The 19,914-nt window shown below is 38.8% G+C and overlaps 2 protein-coding genes across 8 annotated transcripts in view; one reads left to right on the forward strand and one right to left on the reverse strand.

The window, feature by feature from the left end:
• Positions 1–9,854, forward strand: part of rad51b (RAD51 paralog B) — a 75,343-nt gene extending 65,489 nt beyond the window's left edge. For all 7 annotated transcript variants that reach the window (XM_084433130.1, XM_084433133.1, XM_084433132.1 and 4 more), the window contains 2 exons: positions 7,806–7,969; positions 8,228–9,854. In XM_084433130.1, the coding sequence (XP_084289256.1) occupies positions 7,806–7,921 (116 nt within the window). In that variant the 3' untranslated portion in view covers positions 7,922–7,969; positions 8,228–9,854. The remainder of the gene's footprint in view (positions 1–7,805; positions 7,970–8,227) is intronic.
• A 1,705-nt stretch (positions 9,855–11,559) lies between these two features.
• zfp36l1b (zinc finger protein 36, C3H type-like 1b) lies at positions 11,560–16,407 on the reverse strand. The gene is made up of 2 exons (XM_084433353.1): positions 16,212–16,407; positions 11,560–14,392 (listed from the first exon to the last, which is right to left on the reverse strand). Exons 1-2 carry the CDS (start codon positions 16,260–16,262, stop codon positions 13,388–13,390), a joined length of 1,056 nt encoding a protein of 351 aa, XP_084289479.1. The 5' UTR covers positions 16,263–16,407; the 3' UTR covers positions 11,560–13,387.
• Positions 16,408–19,914: the final 3,507 nt, after the last annotated feature.

The following is a 19,914-nucleotide window of genomic DNA, read 5'->3' on the forward strand; positions in this document are numbered from 1 at the left end:
AATCCCCCAATCAGAGCTTTTCTGTTAAAAGAACATGTTTTCTACGTTTTCATGTGACGTGTTTCACTTAATCTTTGCAATCTTGCAATCTTTGCAACCATGCGCACGCGCTCTCTCTACACTGCTGAAGAAGCACGGATGATCTAAAAAAAAAAACGGACCAACAAGTAACCTGTAGGTTTGCGATCTCCATTTGAGATATGAGATTTTCTGCTTAAATGAAAGTGTTATTCAGTCAGTCTGTGTTCTGTCACAAGCTGCTTGCGCTGTTTGCTTCGACTAAATCTGCGATCAAACCTTCTCAGTGATGAACTGCAGTAAATCCAAAAATGGATCTTGACTATAGCCTATTGATTGTGGTTGCTGACTAATTGCACTTATGCACCTCTGTATGCCAATAAGGGTTTTTTTTATTTTTTTTATAGAAAAACATTAACATTAAAAACATTTAAAGTTTCTTGTTTTACCAGTAGGCCTATATGACAAATAGCCTATAAATCAGGAAACTAGATGAGGTAAAATAAACCATGTGTATAGGTTGACATTCTCTTGATTTGTGCTAATAGGTGAAAGTGCAATAATTCTGATGAAATACATTTCTCAAATGACAATAATTATTATGATAATAATTTTGAGCAAAATAATTGGGATTATCAATGTAACCATTATGCAGCTTGACGAAAACAAATACAGGACATACATGGTTGATGAAATATGATAACTAAAAAGTTCATTTGACACAGGACTAAGACTAAATAAAATAAAAAATAGCTGACAAAATGAACACTAATATAAAAGTATAGCCTACTGCATCTAGACTACAAGGTAGTGGAGGGGTCTAAAGTTAAAGGCATGTTGTACTCCTTCAATTTAGAGTGTGTGCTCCACACTATTGAGAATATTAAGCTAAAGCTTGACTTTACAAAATTAAATCACAAATCAAATCGCAATATCTTTCAGAAAAAACGCAATTAGATATTTTCCCCAAATCACACAGCCCTAGTCTCAGGCATCAGTGGCTAGTCCTTACCTAAGACCTCAACAATACTTTGCACAGTTCACGCATCCTTCTTACAAACTAAATCTTAAATATTACGTCCTTGAGGTTTAGCATTTGAAGTAGTACATGTATTCTATGCAGAAAGTAAAACTCATTGACCTCAAATGTGTGATTCAAGGTAGGTTTGCAGTTCAAGTCTGAGATAACCTGGGGTAGTCATGGGGTTAGTCACACACCGCTCTGTACCTAAGAGATGAGTGTAGGTGTATATGCACTTTAATGATTAACCTTTACACCAGTGTTAGTGAGGTCACAGACGGCAGCTTCTGGTGTAGGTCAGAACACAACAGCTGCTTGTAGGGATTAGCTGTCTATTTCTCCCTTCTAGCTGTATATCCCCGCCCCTCTCTCTCTGGCTTTTAACACACGTCCTCTTTCAGATCAGTAATTTTGTCCAATGATTTGTTTCTTCAAGTTTCTAATTACCTCCTAATATACAGTATTGTTCACTTAAAGGCTTTATGTACACCTCTCGCCCTTAATGCATTCAAAATGAATTGTATTATCACTGACACTGTACCAGATTTGCTGCCTTTTGCTTATGGCATGATGCTGCATTTGAATGTTGCACTCTTGCTGAACTCTTAGCAAGTAGCTGAATTGAAACATCTAAGCAGTACTTTTCATTGTATAATTGTTTCCCTTTCCCTTGACCTAATGCTCAGAGCAAGCTCAGGCTCAGCTGATGTGATGTAGCTCACTTACATCTTTGAATTTAATTAATTATTTTAAATTGTAATAAAAATGATTATAATTATTATTATTTATTCTGTTGTCTAAATAAAGAAAACCATTGAAAAACACTATTAATGCCTAATTAAGGGTAATCTGTATGTAAAAAAAGAAAAAAAAAGAAAAAAAGAAGCTCAACAAGGCTGCATTTATTCCTGTGATGGCAAATCTGAATTTTTAGCAGCCATTACTCCAGTCTTTAGTGACACATAATCAGAAATCATGTTGATTTGCTGCTCGAGAAACATTTATTCCTATTAACAATGTTGAAAACAGTTATTGTGTATCTCCAATATTATACGATATTAATGAATCAAAACATATTTTATACTAGCTGATAACTAGCATCTGAACTGAGACTGCCTCTCTGAAAATGATACATTTAAGTTTTCTAAGAAGCTGAACTTCAGATGTGCTGGCACAGCTAAAACAATGCGACTTTATAATTGTCTTAGCCCCATCTATGCACTATTAGATACTTTTATGTAATTCCTTTAAATGACAGTAGTGTTGGATAAGATTCTTTGGTCCAACCTCATAGGATTATGGTTGGACTGACAGAACTTTCTTTCTGTAATGGGCAGGAATAAGCAGGTCTGGAATAATGCTGCCCCTGTTGCTACTCTACAGCTTAAGACTCTGCCTTTAATGAAAGGGGTAACAGGCCTAAATGGCTGGAGGCAAGGGGAAGCCTTTGGGAACGGCAATATCCTTTTGGAATTAAATTGCCAAGTTCAACTTTGATCCTTTGGAGAGGGGATTTTATTTAGGCCAGCATTGGTTTTGCTATATATTTGCCTTTTCTACCTCTCTCTGAAAACTGCTTTTTTTTTTTTTTTATCCCCAGCATATGGTTAGAGATCAGTACAGTTGTTGTAGAGAGGAGTGTAGAAGACTGTATGAAGAGTAGTGAAAAGGCATTTTTAGTTTATTCAAGTTTTGTTGTTACAGTGTTTGGTAAGAAACATTTGGGATCATTTGTGTAAGTGTATTGCTCTACATTTGATAAGGTCCTTACACGGTGCTTCTTTCAAGTTATGTGCATTGGCATGCTTTGAGTCCATCCATCCATCCATCTTACCACTTATCCTCTCTAGAGTTGCGAGGCTAGATATGTTTTAATTTGTTCTAGCAAATTTCCTCAACAAATACTTCTAGTTTCAGATAAAGCATGTGAAGTTTCACCTCAGATGTGCCTTTGTGTACGTAAAGAATATCAAGTGCTGGGAATCCCCAGTGTAATCGCTTCAGGCTGAATTAGCCTGGATTTAGGGCTGCCTGACGCCGCAAAACACAAAGCAAAGTCAATGAATGACTGTAAAGCAATCACCATGAACTACAGAGTCTGTAGTTGGGTCTTTTGGCAAGCTGTGTTGGGTCATAACACAACTGTTTTACTTGCATAATATTTACTTACTGGATAATTATAAAGGAAAAGATTTCAGGTTCAAGACCAGTTGATGAGAGCCGCTGGACAGTGAAGGGTTAAGTGTGTTTCCTGCAGGAGAATAAATTAAATGTGGCCATAATCACATTGCAGGAATGCAGTCAGTGTACTCTTGTGAAACACCCCCTAAGCCCTGGCTCTGCTCCACTCTCTCAGCGCCTCACACAAAGATGGCTTTGTTCTCTCCCCCCTCTCCCCTTTCTCTCTCTCTCTCTCTCTCTCTCTCTCTCTCTCTCGACTTTTTATTTCTTTGACTCCTTCTAACTCTCATTTGCTTTGCTCTATCCCAGTTTTACTTTTTCTCTCTCTCAGCCACTTAGTCAATGTTCCTGTTTTCCACTTTTACTTTCTCTCTTTCATGGATTCTGGTTTTTTTCCCATACCTTCCCCTACTTTTATTTTGTTTGGAAGGTCATATTTCTGGACTGCTGTTTCATTTTGTTCATGTTGTGTTATTGCTTGTTTTCTCTAGAAGAAAAGCTTTATGATTTATAAAGAAAATAAGTTGCTGAAAGCAGCAGCACAAGAAAACATTCTTTTTCTTTTTTTTTACATTGCCCCCCCAAACACTTCAACTATATTTGTGATTCTCATATGGGATAATTAAAAATATCAATGACTATGTTATTTTCAAAAGATGCATTAATGCAAAATTTAGTTCTGCTTTGTCATTGATGATCAACTTAGTACTGACCAGTTTGCAGAATCTCAATTGGGACCTGACCAAATTGTCACAAAAACATAACTTGCTTGCTGCATTGGACTTCATGCTTTAGTTTTGTTGTAAGACACTTCCTCAAGTTCATATTAGAGAGACATTGAGAGAACTCCTGCTGAGAGGCAGTTCATTCTCGGTTACTGATTTACCCAGGCGTTGGGCAATTTTTGGTGAATTCTTTCCCTCCTGCCAGATCAGTTGGATAAAAGACGTGCAAGAACTGGCGGGTTTTCTTCTAGGAACCGTCATCTGCTCACATCTCGGACTGCAGCTGCTGCTCTGTATTCCAGCCACACGTGCATCCATGTGAATATGGAGGCAACAAACGAAAGCCTCTGCATAAGCCATGTTTCTCTTAAGATTCATTCTGTTCACAGGTGCTGATTTACCAGCGCCCATTGAGACGTAGTGTATGTGTGTGCGTGCACATAAACACATGTGCAGATTTCTGTCTGTACTTATGTGAGTGTCATTGTTGAACAGAAACCCCCTTTCTATTTAAGTGCTAAACAGAATGACTCACCCTGTCACAGCTGCAAATGTCCGCACTCCCAGAACTGTGTTTCGCTTTCAGCAGAGGGCATTGCATACAGTACATGGGTACCAAAACCCAAACTCCTGAAAGTAAAATGGGCTTTGCATTACACTCTCAGGCTCTGAGTCAGACCTGGACAGATGACTGTCAGTTGAATTCATACCTAAAAAGAAGGAGGTTAAGTTGAGCTACATGAACTATCCTGACCCTACCTCACATTAAAAAAAAAAACAAGCCTGCAAACAATGGTGTTTACTGTCAAGGGTGGTTATCATCAAATTCATTAAATTTATATTGAGATTATGTAAGGGCAATTACACAACTGCAATTCCCCCTTCCTGTCCTTCATTTTGGCTCTCTTAAAAAGCCACAGTGTCCTCAAATCTCACAGAGGAAATGGAGCATTTCTGAATCAGAACATTTTTGCTGATGTCCCCAGCCTTGGCTCACAAAGGACAAAACGAGGCCCTTATTAAGCTGCCCCTTTGCCAGGCCACATGGAGGATTTGTGAGTTCAATGGGATCTGCAGGAACAACAAGGGAACAACGAAACTCTTCATCCTGTCAGGAAAGCATGGCAGAGGATCCTAAACCTACGGCCTATTTTTCTAGACAAACTAAGCAACTTATTTGAAGCCTGGGTAACATGAAGGTGCCATTTTATTTACCCAGCGTGTCTAAGCTGAAGCCTCACATTATCTTCACACAGATAAACTTGAAACAAAAGGCCTTGGCTGACTCAATGTTTCCAGCAGGGTGAGGAGTAGAGGGATTTTACAGAGCTGTACCATGTGTCTTGGCCAGTACCACACTGACTCATTATTAGCAATCAGTGTTGGATCTGGATGGCTTTAGCTGCTGTGGTTCTGCGGGGTAAAAGCTCCCATGATTGTGAGACGTTTTTCAAGCTGCTCATCTCTGTAATTTAGCGATTCGGTTTGATTATTGTGGGGGGTTTGTTTCGACTGCACCCAGAATAGCTCAGGCCTATGAGAAAAGGGGGCTTACTAATGATTTATGTTTCCTAAGACTTACAACATGCTACTCAAGTGCAAAAACACATTCTGGTGGGGCTGATCCACTAGAGTTCTCTCTGTGCCCAGACGGTCTTACTGATGTGTCCCTCTAAGGAGAAGTTTTCTGGACTGCAGTGCTCCAGGTGAAGGGGCCCTTTCTGTGTTATGTTATACTGCAGCAGGTTTCACTAAGGTGTTCATTTCCAGAAACCTTTTATCTCCTCCTCGCAGCCCTCCAGACTCCATCTGAGCTTCATAAATCAAAGTGGCAGAGTTGCGGGGGTCAATGCGAGAGCACTCGAGAGGAGTCTTCTCTTGTTCACTCTGTGCTGGTCATTGCGAACCAGATCATTTATTTTACATATGTACTACTACATGTTCACTTGTGCTCGTTCTAAGTTCTCAAAGCTCTTGCATTCCATTTCCAAAAGGGCACAATGAAAAATGGTGAGTGATAGGCCATGTTCGCGCCTCCTGAAGCTACAGGTTTCTTTCCGCTATTTCCTGTCTCACCAATCTTGCTAAGACTTGCCCTATGTGTTCTGCTTCATGGCGTAATAAAAAAAGCGTAATAGCTCTCATCTATTCTTATTAACAGCACAGTGTGCGCTTGTTTGAGTGTGACAAAGGGTGAGAGAAAGGCTGGATATTAAGGGAATTTGGAGCAGCCCCCTTAAAGGCATATGTAAACATTTACGGTTTGTCTCAAGCTGCTGGTGTGATTACAGAGGCCGTACTGTACAGAGGCAGTCGAATGGAAAATGCAGAGCACATGAGTATGAGTGGCCTACTTGCTGGAGAGCATTTCCCGACCACTCTGCTTCATGGTATTAGCAGGGCGCTGCCTCTCGAAACTAATGTGTTACGTCTCATATAGAGGCTTGTTAGGAGATCCAGTCAACATCCGTCTGCACTCTGTTCAAGTATGTTTATGGGTTTGCTTATCTCCAGATTGAATAGATGTTTCGGCAGCGTAGAATGACGCAATGGAAACCGAACCAGATGAAGCGAATAATTATGTTTGTAAGCAGTATGTTCATGCTTATAGCTTTGGAATACCAGTCATGTGAAATCATCACTAGTCATAGTTTTGAAGGACTCATCCAGAACAAACCCTCTTGTTTTGATGTGTCATGTGTTTTGCTGATTGTTACTTCTATGGGGAATTGGAAAAATCACTCATGCCTGTTATTACTCCAAGCATGGAAGTTGCCAGTGTGTGGGATGCTAATATCACTCTGCAGAGGTTATGCTAGCTTTAGTACACAAGTCTTAAGTGTTTTTACACTGATGGTGATGTGCAGTGTCAAAGCGATGGACATCATTTGCTTTCAATTAGAGTTTGCAATTTAAAAAGATAAGCAACGCGGAGCCTACCAATATGAGTGCCCACAGTGATCTTTCACCCGATACAGATTTTTATCTCTGGCGATAGGAACTGCTTCACTGAGTGTTGAAGTTTGATGTTCATGTCTTTGCCTTCTATTTTAGGGCCCCATCATGAGGTTTTGACACAAAATGAAACAAGACTAGCACCCAGCCTCATGGGAGGTGTTGTTCTCATGAAAAGCCAGAGCTTGGGAATAAAGAGGTTTCGTAATAAGCATCACAGCCACAGGAATGACAGTGGCAAAACATAGCTGGATGTGTATTTAGCCATGTTCTACACTGTCTTCCCCCTCAAACCTGGCCACATAAAATGTGGCACTAATTTCCCTCAGCTGGTCACTAGGAGTATGTTTTCTTGGGTTTTATAGGAATACATATTGGTCATTTAACTGCTTCTGTTCCTTACCAAGACTTGAAGTATCGTAGATTGCTATGGAGTTTCAACCTAAAGGATCAGTGGAGCCTTTATTTCCTCCCACAAACTTTCACTCAAATTGATACCTGTTTGTATACTGTATATCTGTGTATAATGCCATGATGTCAGTCTGTGCCAAAGCAAAACCAACCCCTATTTTTCTTGTCTAGTATTTTGTGGAGTCATTTTTTGAAGCAGTTACCGGAAACATGAGCCACTTGCATCTAATCAGGTAAACTAGGGAGACAGTGGACAAGACTAAAGGGTTGCTCATGGGTCCGTGCAAAATAAGAATGCCCAAGATAATGAAATGGGGAAATCTTTTAAAAATGTTTTTAGAAATTAATTATTTGTATTCATGTTGATTTCATACTCACAACAAAATTGACCTGAATTAACCTTACCTCCAAATATCTGATATTATAGTCATGGTGGTCAGGGGTCCTCGATGATATAAATTCCTGTTTTAATTTTATGCTTTTATGTTTTCCAGGGAATGAAAACCCAGAAAGTTCTTTAATCCATGGAACAGATCCAGGGCTTCAGCCAATCAGAGTGAGGACGGGGTTCATCTACAACCTCTCCCAGGCCGCGCCTTCTTCTTGCTGAGAACCCTTTGCTGCAGAACTTAGTGGCTGTTATTGTCCTATTTTTAAGGCCAGTAAACAAATGTGAAGTGACTAATGTTTTCTATGTCAGTTAAACACTCAATGCCGTCCGTTATCTGAAGATAACGAAGTGTGATGATGCATTTGAGACATCAAGGTTATTTCGATGGTCATTTGATGACTATACTGACACTTCAGTTTGCATGAGGCTATTGAAATTGTAGAGGCACACATCATTTAATATGTATCATGCACCATATATATTCCTAACAATTAAATAATATGATTGCTTTATGATTTCTTTCAGGTACAAGTCATGGTTAAACATTGCAGGAACATGTGGTGGATCAGCAGCTTCTTTATGGCAACAAAGAACGACAGACACAAAGCGGACAGAGCAAACTCCACAAGTCGATGGCCAAGACTCCCCTTCGTAGAACATTACCTCAGTTTTCATCTAGTTAGAAAACTGCAACATCAGTCAGCTATTGATTGACAGGCTTAATTTTCCTCTCGCTGGTCGTGTGATAAGACAGCAGTCTTGGCCAAACGCTTCTTGACCCTGACTGGCCGTTGCCATGGCTTCTGTTCCCATGACTCCTGTTCCCATGGTTCCTCTGCCTTAAAGGGAAGTTTGTCTGATTAGATGAACAATGGTGTTATTTTGGGTGGTTCCTCCTTTTTCAGCTTGTTTTGCTTTTGGTTGTATCTGCACATATAAGCATCGACACATTCTCTATGGTCTATTCCTTTCTAGTGAGTTAAATGCAGAAAGTACAGCTTTTATACTTTTAACATTAATAAATCGAATTGATTTTCAAATTCAACGTCTTCTAATCTCTAATTATTTCAGCTTCATTAGCAGATTGTGCTGACAGCGCAAACGACGATCTTTAGCTCTCTCCGCCAGCAGATAAAGTCAGTTTTGACTACCCATTCCGCAATGCTGAGTAGGTGTTCTTTCTGTCTGTCTTTCTCTTTCATCCTCTTTCTGTATATCTCTCCTCCCTTCCCCCCATAAGCAGGCTGATAGGCTGAGAGTTCACATGTTTTGACAGATCATTTAATGGTTGACCTGTGGCGATATCGCTGCCTGTGCCTGTGCCTGTACCGAGGGGAGGAAAACTCTCCTTCCTTCCAAAGAAACTCCTTTTTCCCCTGCAAACCAGAAGGCTCTGGAGAATGATACATTCATGGTGAATTTAAAAATCAGAGCAGAGAGTCATAAGATTCTGACGTGAGTCTAAAATCCACAGTAATCTGTACTCATCTCTCACATCAGGCTTTATATGAGTGCCACAATACAAACCAACTACAGCATGCACACACATTGCTTGGGGCTTTATTGTTCTGAGAGATAACACTGTTGAATGATTTATGTGTCGAATATCAGTATATTCAAAATAGCCTTGATTCTTTTTTTTTTTCTTTTTTTTTTTTTTTTTCCAGTGTTTGCTTTTGAATTGATAAAACTGGATACTCATGAAGTCCTGAAGTCAGTTCTGTTTCAGAACCTTTTGTTTTGTTCTTGGCTCATTTAGCCTTGAGGTTAAACCAACAACCACACATTCCCCTAGCTCAAAACTCCCCAAAATGCCCCTTTTATACACACATTAGAATAAATTGTTTCAATTTTCTGACATTGTGAACTCTTCTTTGTTTACTCATTGCCCTCTGAAACACTCAGAGGAACAAAAAGAGCTGATAGAGGAATTACAAAGTCTATGGTGCGAGTATTGCTCAACTGCGACTTTGGCCTTATTCCTCTCGCCTGTTCTTAAAGGCCCAGTGACCCAATAACAATAACAACAGTTTTATCAACAGTGACAACCCTAAATACGGGATTGCTGTTATGCTTTGCTGCATAATTTGTTTTTCAATGGGTTGCTTCACCTAAAAACTCAGAAATAAAGTCTCTAAAGATGGGGTCCATCTAGTCCATCAATGTTTTGATCATCGGTCTGAATCTGATCCAGATGTATTCTTTGACAAAAAACGTGATTTAAAAAAAAAGCTTTTTTCTTAAAATGTTGCTTTTTTTAAGAAACTTACCCACATTCAAGTGTTGATAAAAAAAGAATGCATGAAGAGAGAATAAAGCAGTTTTTTTGTTTAAAGGGTTAGTTCACCCAAAAATGAAAATTATGTCAGTAATTACTCACCCTCATGTTGTTCCAACCCCGTAAGACTTTCGTTCATCTTCGGAACACAAATTAAGATATTTTTTATTAAATCTGAGAGCTGGCTCACTCCTCCATAGGCTTCTAAGACACTATAACTTGCTGGCCCAGAAAATGTATTAAAGAGATCGTTAATATAGTCCAAGTGACTCCAGTGGCTCAATCTTAAGTTTATAAAGCGACGAGAATACTTTTTGTGCGCAAAAACAAACAAAAATAACGACTTTATTCCACTTTTCATTTCCTTCTCTCCGGGCCTCGAGTCTTTTCACGTAGTGTTTAAGCGTAGCGCGTCTGTGTTGCACGTCACCACGTATCACACACATGACCAGCGTCGCCCAATAGTGAGCCTACGTGGTGACGTGCAACACAGACGCGCTATGCTTCCGAAGATGAACGAAGGTCTCACGGGGGTGAGTTAACATGAGGGTGAGTAATTACTGACAGAATTTTCATTTTTGGGTGAACTAACCCTATAAGAGCAGAGGGTCTGTTCTTTCTTTTGATATATTGCAATGTTCAGATATCCATACAACAAAATATTCTGGGGGCCATAAAACTTTTGTGAAAATGATTAAAAAAAAAAAAAAAAAAAAAACAACGCTGGCAGGGAAAGAGTTAAAATATAAAGGCAGCTACTGAATTAAATATATACTGAAATATCTACTTTTTATAAATGAAAAAAAAAAAAAAAGTAAAATTTGGTTAGTAAATGACAGCAGGATTTTCCAAGACCAAAAAGCTAAAGCAGTGAAAATGCTAAACTTTGTACTACTCAAATGGCCATCTGGCTCCTATCTGCTATGATTGTATTCATGATCACAGCTTTCCTCAGGAACTTAGCTTGGTATTCTCTCTCCAAGGGAAATTACTTAAATGTTAAACCCAGCAAGGACTGACAGTGCTCGCAGAGCATGGATGCTTGTTCAGTGACGTAGGGAGCAAACACATAGACCCCTCCTTGACTGTTGCTACAGTAACAAACTGTCTGTTCTCAAGAGGCCTGTTCTTTCTATCTAGTAGTCCAGTCTTTGCCAGTACTTTTGAAAGCAGCCCAGAGATTCCAAAAGCCATTGACATCAGTGCCAGGGAAAGACATAGTTTAGGGGCTTTCACATCCTTACTATTGGGCTGGGACAGAATTTTGATTTCCTGTGTATGAGCACTTTTCCAGGAAAGCAGTTCGAGCATTTTAGCTGGTTCATTAACATCCCCCCCAACCCCCCAGCCCCCCGTCTGTATTGGGATCAGTGTGGAATGCAAGTTTGTGGCTTTTAGGAATAAGAATTCTTTTCAGGGAGAATGTCAAAAATATGGCATGAAATAATAAGCACAGCTGCGTTAGAGTGTATTACCCTTGCTTTGCCAAACTTACAAAAACAGTTCCGAGAGTCATTCTTGGTTCTTTTGTCACATTTATCGAGCTTGTCATTCGTGTGGAAATAAAACACAATGTCGGTTTGCTTATAAATAGGTATTTTATTGGTTTAAACTGCAATCTGTCGTTACAAAAGAAAACATATTGATGTGAACAGCAATAGCTGCTAACATAGGACACATTCAAATGTAGCTCTCTCAATGTCAATCCTGTTAACCTCGAATTTCCACTAAAATCTATATAATGAACTCTGGATTACAACCCTAAAAGGTACAAGACTCTTGGAATGTACTGTTAGGCACTTAGCAAGTAGAAGTGGTCCAAAATCTGTAAATAAATAAGAATTTTGAGTCATAACAAATCAAAACAACACATGCTTGCTGGTGTACGTAACATGGTTTCAAAATGGGCAAAATAAATACACAAATGCATATTTCACAATTCCCTTATTAACCGTCCATTTTAGACATGTCAGATCAGAGGTTTGGACCACCGCGGGGGTCATGAGATTGGTACTATAATGCATTTATTGTCTGTGATTTGTTCATACCAAAAGAAGTCTTAGTGAGAGGATCCCAGTCTAAACATCAGATTTATAAAATCACAGGCACAGGACTGTTATTGTCAAGAAAACTCAGTTTACATTCTAGACGGTCGGAGCCAAATAATAAAGGATTATAGAGGCATAAACATCTTGAAACTGCAGTCCAACATTAGGGAGAAAAAGAATAAATAAATGCAAAACAATCCTCTTGCATTCTCATTTTAAATTAAGCTTCACTTTAAAAATAAATCAAAATGTAGTTACAAAATGTCATTGCAGTATAATATATTAACTGTTGAAACTTAACGAAAAAGGTCTTCACAATCTTACGATTAATACGGAAGATCATAATTTAACATAAAGGAAAATATATTCTATTGTTTCATTATCCAGATAAATACAAACAAAATAAAAAAAAATGCTTACAATCAGCAATAAATACATTTTGATAAGTTAAATAAGCACTGACAAGCAAAACTTTCAGTCTGAAAGTTCTCATTTCCAAACAGAAAATACCAACAATAATTGTAATGATGTAATAACAACTATATTATAACAATAATAGGGGAAATACAATATTGAATTAATGATATAACATTTCAACGATCTGTTTACGACGAAACAATTAGTGGCCACTGAAGTCACATCTTTAGTGGTAATATGAACAGAAGGAATAAAGGAAAGATGTCCTCTCTCACACATGTTCTCTCTTACATAATCCAACAACCAGCAGACACTATTTTAGCGTAAGGGATCACATGTTCTAGGGATAATTACCATTTAGCACCACTAGACGTACAAAGATCTCTCAGAATGATTCATACAAATCTAAGATGGGTTTCCAAAAAATCGACGTGATTGGAAAAGTAGGAAAGTAATTGTTTGATAGGCACTTAAAGTCCAGACGATCTACCGGCGAGAGTTTTCTGCAAGAAAAGTGGCACTTTCAGGTCTGTAAAGCACATCGTTGCAATAATATTCAGTAGATTCTTTGAACAAGAACATCCTTGAACAATTTAGGAAAAACTATGCTCTTTAGTTTGAACAAAATGAACTAAATAGGGATTTGTTTAACATGTTCCACTGAGGATTCCGAGACACTCAACATTTGAGCGGGCCTAGAGGCGAACAGTTCTGGGTCGGTTTTTTGCATTACATCAGACATGTTAAGACGTGGGTATATGCTCAAAGTTGACGCTACAGGGTAATATGGTATCTGATTTGACTCAGTGGCTACGAGAACACTGTACTTTATTCCACTTCTCTGCTGTAAACAAACCGAGGACAGGAAGGGATTGCTAGGAGGAAAATTACTCTATCTTTGCTTTGTCCCTCTCAAGGCCTGAGATCTCTGAGGGGCAGGTTTTAATCATCAGAGATAGAGAGTCTGCTGAAGATGGGGAGGCGACGTGTCGCGTCCAGCACGGGTGACTCAGATCCGCTCTGGCTGCCCAGGCTGCTCTGGTAGCCCTCCTGGTCGGAGAGGGAGTCCGGAGGGCTTGGTGGAGACTCGGACATGGGCCTGAAGAAGGAGGGTGCGGTAGGTGAGTGAGGACCGGGCAGATCAGGAACAGTGGTGCCACCTAAACTGGGCCCAAACAGGTTGGCGAGCTCTTGGCTCGAGTAAGTGAAGGGGTTGCTGGGCCACTCGTTGATGTCTTCGGTGGAAAATATGGGCGGAGGTGTGACAGAGGTTGGGCTGTCCTGGGAGCCACCTGAGCTTGGGAAACCGGCAAAACTGTAGCTGTGATGAAGGCGTGGGCGCTCCATCTTGTTGAAGGCAGAGAGCGGAGGGGGTCCGCGGCGCTCCTCTGCGTTGTGGATGAAGTGGCAACGCGGCCCGTAGGGGCAGTAACCAATGCTGTGGAATGTGCGACAGAGCTCGGTCTTGTACTTGGGGTGGCGATTTAGACTACGAAGCTCGTGCATCCCGTGGGCAAACTGGCACTTGTCACCATATTTACAAGTGCCGTTCTCCTCGAAGGGTCTGCAGAGTTCGGTTTTATAGCGGCTTGAGTTGATCTGGCTGTTTCCGTTGGCACTAATGCACGTGATGTTGCTCGGCCTTAGACGCTCCCCGGTTTCAGAGAAGGACCGGTCACGAAAGCGGTTCTCCTTGTTGTTACTGCTCCCATTCATGGAAACCGAGCCTTCCATCTTGAGACTGTTAATATATTGGTTCTGCATTGATTTGGAGCTGGTAACGGACACAGAGTGGCGACGCTGGTAGAGTCCCATTGAAGGGGTACCCACCACCTTCCTGTCCAGCAGGGACCCGGTGGGGGTAAAGGGGGTATTGGCACCGGTGGAGGGGACAGACTGTATATGGGGACTGGAGAGGGGACTGTTGTAGGTCATCATCTTATTGTTCTGAAAATGAAGTAAACAGAACAATGTCTCAAAAATTTGCCATGATTATGACTCACTTTGCCCCGAATACCACCAGTGGGAGTTTATTACACGCTGATGGTATTTTCTGGCTTCAGGTCAGCTCTAAGGTCTGTTTTTAAGAGATAACACTAATGACCCAGCACTTTTAACCCACACAGCAATCTCTTTAAAAGTGAAAGGTTTATTAAGTCATAAAACTGAATGTGCAAGACTCATGTGTCATCTGAAATGGTGCACATTAGCATGATGATTTATTGCAAAACCAATAACTACGAAACACTCTCATTAAGTTACAAAACCTCATAACTTTTTCTGGCTTTCTATAAGGTAAGAGAAAATATGCATTTTAATAAAATCTGTCTTATGTATTGGGGATGATAAAAATGACCACCCAGGCTATGTTTGAATTCTAGGTAGGTCACATGTGTCTGAGACAACTTTGGCCATTTCGTTGCATCTTTTTTTAATCTTGTTCACTGAGTGTCAGGTTTTTAAAAGTGGCGAATCAAGTTTTATGCCAAAAAATTGTGTATTTTACTTGCCCCATGAACTAGCCTACTATGCTAAATGGTGAGCAAAACTTATTTTTTGGTAAAATGACAGCACATGGTAAGAAATTAAAGTCGTAATTGACTGATAATATTCCCATCAGTAATAACTCTCAAACATAATTAGCAGTAGGTTCAATTAAAATATTATGTGACATAACATTATAGGGTGGATATAGCCTAACTGATACCAAACACTACTGGCTCTCGCAAGTCACGTGATGGCGACACTATGTTTAAAATGAATGATGGCTTCAGAAGAATCACAATATTGCTCACCAACTACTTTTGCTTAAACATAGGTGTTTAAAACAATTATCCATTTTGATTAAAGCGAAACGCCACCTAATGACATTAGCCTAACATCTCCTTTTGTGTTAGAGGGATAATTCACCCAATAAAGAAAATTCTGTAATCATTTACTCACCGTTATGTTGTTCCAAACCTGCATGAGTCTTATGTTGAACTAAAAAGATTATATTTTGAAGAATACTGGTAACCAGACAGTTGACGGTAGCCATTGACTTCCATAGTAGGAAAAAAAATTAAAATGAAAAATACTATGAAAGTCAATGGCTACAATCAACAGTCTGGTTAGCTACCAATATTCTTAAACATGTCTTTACTTATTTTGTGTTCAGCAGAAGATAGAAACTCGTACAGGTTTTGGAACAACTTGAGGGAGAGTAAAGTACTAAAGTAATACGATAAATCAATAAAATTGCCTTCATTTTAGGTTAGAACTGCTACAGTTTAAAAAAAGGTCAATACAAGTAAATCCATTAGCCTAAGTCTAACCCATGTTTCCCATGTTAGAGAACTCGTTTTATTCCAAATCAAATCTAGATTTGTGGCCTTCCCTGTTGTGTATAATCGAATCGAGAGCAAATAATGCAAACCTTTATGTGAAGCATGACGCATAAACGCAGATGAATGTAACTAATCTAATCTATTAGCTTTCCTTAATCGATTAGCAATCGATGACTGCCGATTATTAGATGCACGAAACTAGATCAAGTTTACAAGCAAGATTCTCTCTCTCCCTCTCTCTCTCTCTCTCTAGCTCTCTCTCTCTCTCACTCACTCACTCGCAGACACACACACACACACACATAAGCCAGAAAAGTTTGACATCGGTGTAGAAAACAGCATCTCAAACTACTGCTGCATTTATATGAGATATTGATCTGTTTCGCATTCAAGTAAACTGATAAAATGCTTAAAACTACTTCCACAAAAATATTAATTACCTTATTCGTCACTTCGTAATCGAAGAAAGAAGACACGACGGCTGCAGTCATTGTGGAATCGGGAGTTGTTGAAAATACTTAAAAGTTGACAAACAGATGGTTTGTTAAGGCACGGTGGGAGTATTCCTGTGTTTGAAGGGTCTTTGATATAGTTCTGCCCCGCAGAGAGCCCCCTCTGTCCTGCCAAAACTTGCGCGCATATCCTTTATAAAAACTTGCGCAGTCTTCCTGGCGGAGTGGGCGGGGCTGTTTCAGGCCACGCCCCTGTTCCGCACGTCTCTCTGGCGCTTTGACGTGATGTAGACTCAGCTGATTACGAAACTTCATTTCTACGAAACTTCATTACCATACATTCAATCACAGCCTGGAGTTCTTCCCGAGCGTTTTACTTAACCCATTCAGTGCATTCCAAATATAGCTGTTATATTTAAATCAAACAACACAAATATGAATTTGACTATTTAAAGTAAGAGGTGACATTTCACCATTAGTAGCCGAAGTCATAATATCATGAATGTTTTTTTTTTTTTTTTTTTTTTTTACTATTCTAGTGGTCTCAGTGTATAAGCAAATAAACTGTAGGCTATTGTACACTATATTAATATAAAATCAGTTTAAATGTTTAATGTTTCCGTATATTTTTTGAAAATCACGTAGGCTACATTTGAATATACAATGATTTTGTATTCATTTATAATTTATTTAAAGGCTCCAAATAGCCTTTTTTTTTTGTTTTTTGTTTTTTTCATGCATCTGTCAGTTTTGAGATTTTTCTCTTTTTTTGGCTTTTCAAAAAAAAAATTTTTTTTTTTGATTTTTTTTTTTTTTTTGATTTTTTTTAGACTAGTGGAAGGAAACATCCAAAATACTCTTAAGTGTATATTTTATAGCATTTTATCTATTTGTGTCTGAAGATTTCAATTACAGTCTCTCAAAAGGCCGTTTCGTTGTTTTTTTCTCCTGCAGAAATCTCAGAAATCTCCACTTCAGCAGCACTTACATACACCAAACAGTATTATTCCTATCTATATTCTGAAGGTTTTTACACAGGGGTTTGTACATATATAATTTGCATAATACTAGACAACATTTTATTCCTAAAATGACAGTATTTTCTGATTTATGTAGTGATAAAAAGAGATATCCAATATTGCCAACCCTTCTTTGACTAATATTTAAAAAAATAAAATAAAAATAAACAAGAATTTTGAACTTGGCTTTATCCAATGTTCAGATTTTTGTTCTAGAAATGTATGCAAATTAGTGCATATTTAATTAGGCTATATAATGCATAATTTGCATATTTAATACTATATTATACTTTTTTGCAATTCCTAATGTAATCAATCAACTGGGAAGTATGGTGATATCTATTAGTTATTACTTTTTACCCTATTCACCTGGGGTGTCTTGCCTTAAAAATATGATCATAAAATAGGAAAGGAAGGAAAAAAAGAAGGAAAGCATGGTATTTATTTATTTATTGTTCCTTGATCCGAACATTTTAAAGAATGAAGTGAAGGAAAGAATGCATGAGTGAGGGAACGTGAAAGATGCATAAAATAATTTGGCTTGATTTAGTCATTTTTATTTAGGTTTTTTATTTAGCATGTAATTTAGTCATTTCCTTATCTCTGAAATATGCATTAGTCAAAAGCTTGTTATGTGCATAGATTGTTTTTTCCTTAATTTTCATTTCCTTCAATGATAGAGTTTTTTTTTTAAAACATTTTTTTTTTATTTTTTTTTTTTAAGGCAAACTAACTCAAAGGCATTGATTGATGAAATGGACGCACAGTATACAGTTCATGCTGGACAACAGAAGCCAGCATCCTTTACTGCTTCCAGGGTCTTGATCCTGTAAACCCAGGCATTGGCATGTTTAGCATGTCTCTTATAGTTTCTGGTTTCCTTTGTGTTGTTTTCTCCAAACATTCCCCGAAAATAATTTCTGCAGATTCAGCTGACCCATCAGGACCTCCTGTCCTCAATGCTTTGTCCCTCGCCAAAGACCCTGACCTTTGGTTTCAATTTTTATCAGAGCCTTAGAGCTGTATCCAAAGTATTCACAGAAGTGCTTTTCAAAGTCTATTTCAGCTTGTTTTCTGTATCTAGACTTTAGTAATCATGCTTAGATATTTTATTCATGGCAGAATGCTAATGAAATAAAAGTTACTTTAAAGCAGTAGCTCACTCACTCTCATGTTGTTCCAAACCCATGGCTTTCTTTCTAATGAGGAACACAGAAGATTATTTTTAAAAAATGTTTTGTTTGCAACAGGGTTCAGTTGTTTGGATCAACTGAATTTATTCATTTAGTTTCAAAGTATCAGGTTTGGAAAGACATAACAGTGAGTAAATGACATAATTAATCGTTTGATGAACTACAAAAGTCAAAACATCAGTATATTTCTTTAGAATTAAAGGTGCAGTAAGCGATTTCTGAGAAACATTGTTGATATTTGAAATCAACTCAAACAAACACACACCTCCCTTCATTGCTCCGCCCCCAAAATGCACATAATGTAAGAGAGTATGTCTCTTTATCATAGCTGAAGTGAAGCACTCAAAACTGTCCTGTTACGAAGAGCTAACGTTACAACAACAGCATATCTTGGTCCTTTGAAACATTGCTCACAAATGGAGCAGAAACAACGCAACCTCGCATCTGTTTTCAGGCCTTCCCACTTCGGTCTCTCCAGCGCTGGAAAGCTTTTCTAATATTAACGTGGGTCCTAAAGCTGTTGCCTGATCATAACCCTTCTTTTTCCAGTGATATTTGTCTTATAATGTCTCTCAGCCATCTCTCTTTCTACAGTCTTTCTTCAAATCTCCCTCTTGCTCACTCTCTCTCCTCCCCGATCATGAGTGGACACGGACCCTACTGCTGATTGGCTCACACTCTCCTCCCCCATCATAAGTGAACACACCCCCTACTGCTGATTGGCAACAAGCATGTTGTGCTGCTTGGTCTGATCCACTTTCAACAGCGTTTTTTTTTTTTTTTGAAATTACTAACCTTTAAATTCACCCCAAAATTTTAAATGTTTAAAAAAAAATTCATTTTTTTTTTTCACTCTCATGTTGTTCTAAACTCTTATGACTTTTATTGGAAGTTTCAAACAGTTTTTTATTTTATTTATATATATATGTTTTATTTCAAACATTAAAAAGGATGTAAAAGCACCATTAAAGTATCATAACAGTAGTCCATACCTCATAATCCAAACCAATTTGAAATGACACATGGGTTACTTTATTCATTTTGGGGTGAACGATTCCTTCAAGTCGTTGTGATTCTGTTAAATTATTTTTACTTCCGTAACCAGTCATACCCGACCCGCTCCGAGCGGGATTCAAACCGAGGCCTCCGGCATAGGAGGCAGGTTCATTAACAAGGACGCTAAAGACCGTAGCCACTAGCGTCAGTCGCTAGAGCGCCTCTTGAGATCAGGGGAGTGAGGTTTATATGCACAGCTCTGGCCTACATACCACTCACCCCCCTAAACCTCACCCCTATCTTGGTTACGGCAGAAAATGTAACCGGTCCTACTCAACCAACTCTGAGTGGGATTCAAATCGGGGTCTCCACTGTGAGAGGCGGGCACACTAACAAGGACACTAAAGACTGTACCACTACCGTCAGTTTTTTTCAACTAAAAAAAAAAAAAAAAATTACAAGGTTATTTACATGCCACATTTA

This window comes from Rutilus rutilus, assembly GCF_951802725.1.
Source record: "Rutilus rutilus genome assembly, chromosome: 15".
Lineage (NCBI taxonomy): Eukaryota > Metazoa > Chordata > Actinopteri > Cypriniformes > Leuciscidae > Rutilus > Rutilus rutilus.

What these genes read in the sequence shown, in the direction of transcription:
- zfp36l1b (XM_084433353.1), bottom strand. Translation starts at nt 16,262, where the DNA reads ATGACTGCAGCCGTCGTGTCTTCTTTCTTCGATTACGAAGTGACGAAT. An exon ending in ATTACGAAGTGACGAATAAG is followed by an intron (nt 14,393 to 16,211) that starts GTAATTAATATT and finishes CTTCATTTTCAG; the next exon opens with AACAATAAGATGATGACCTA.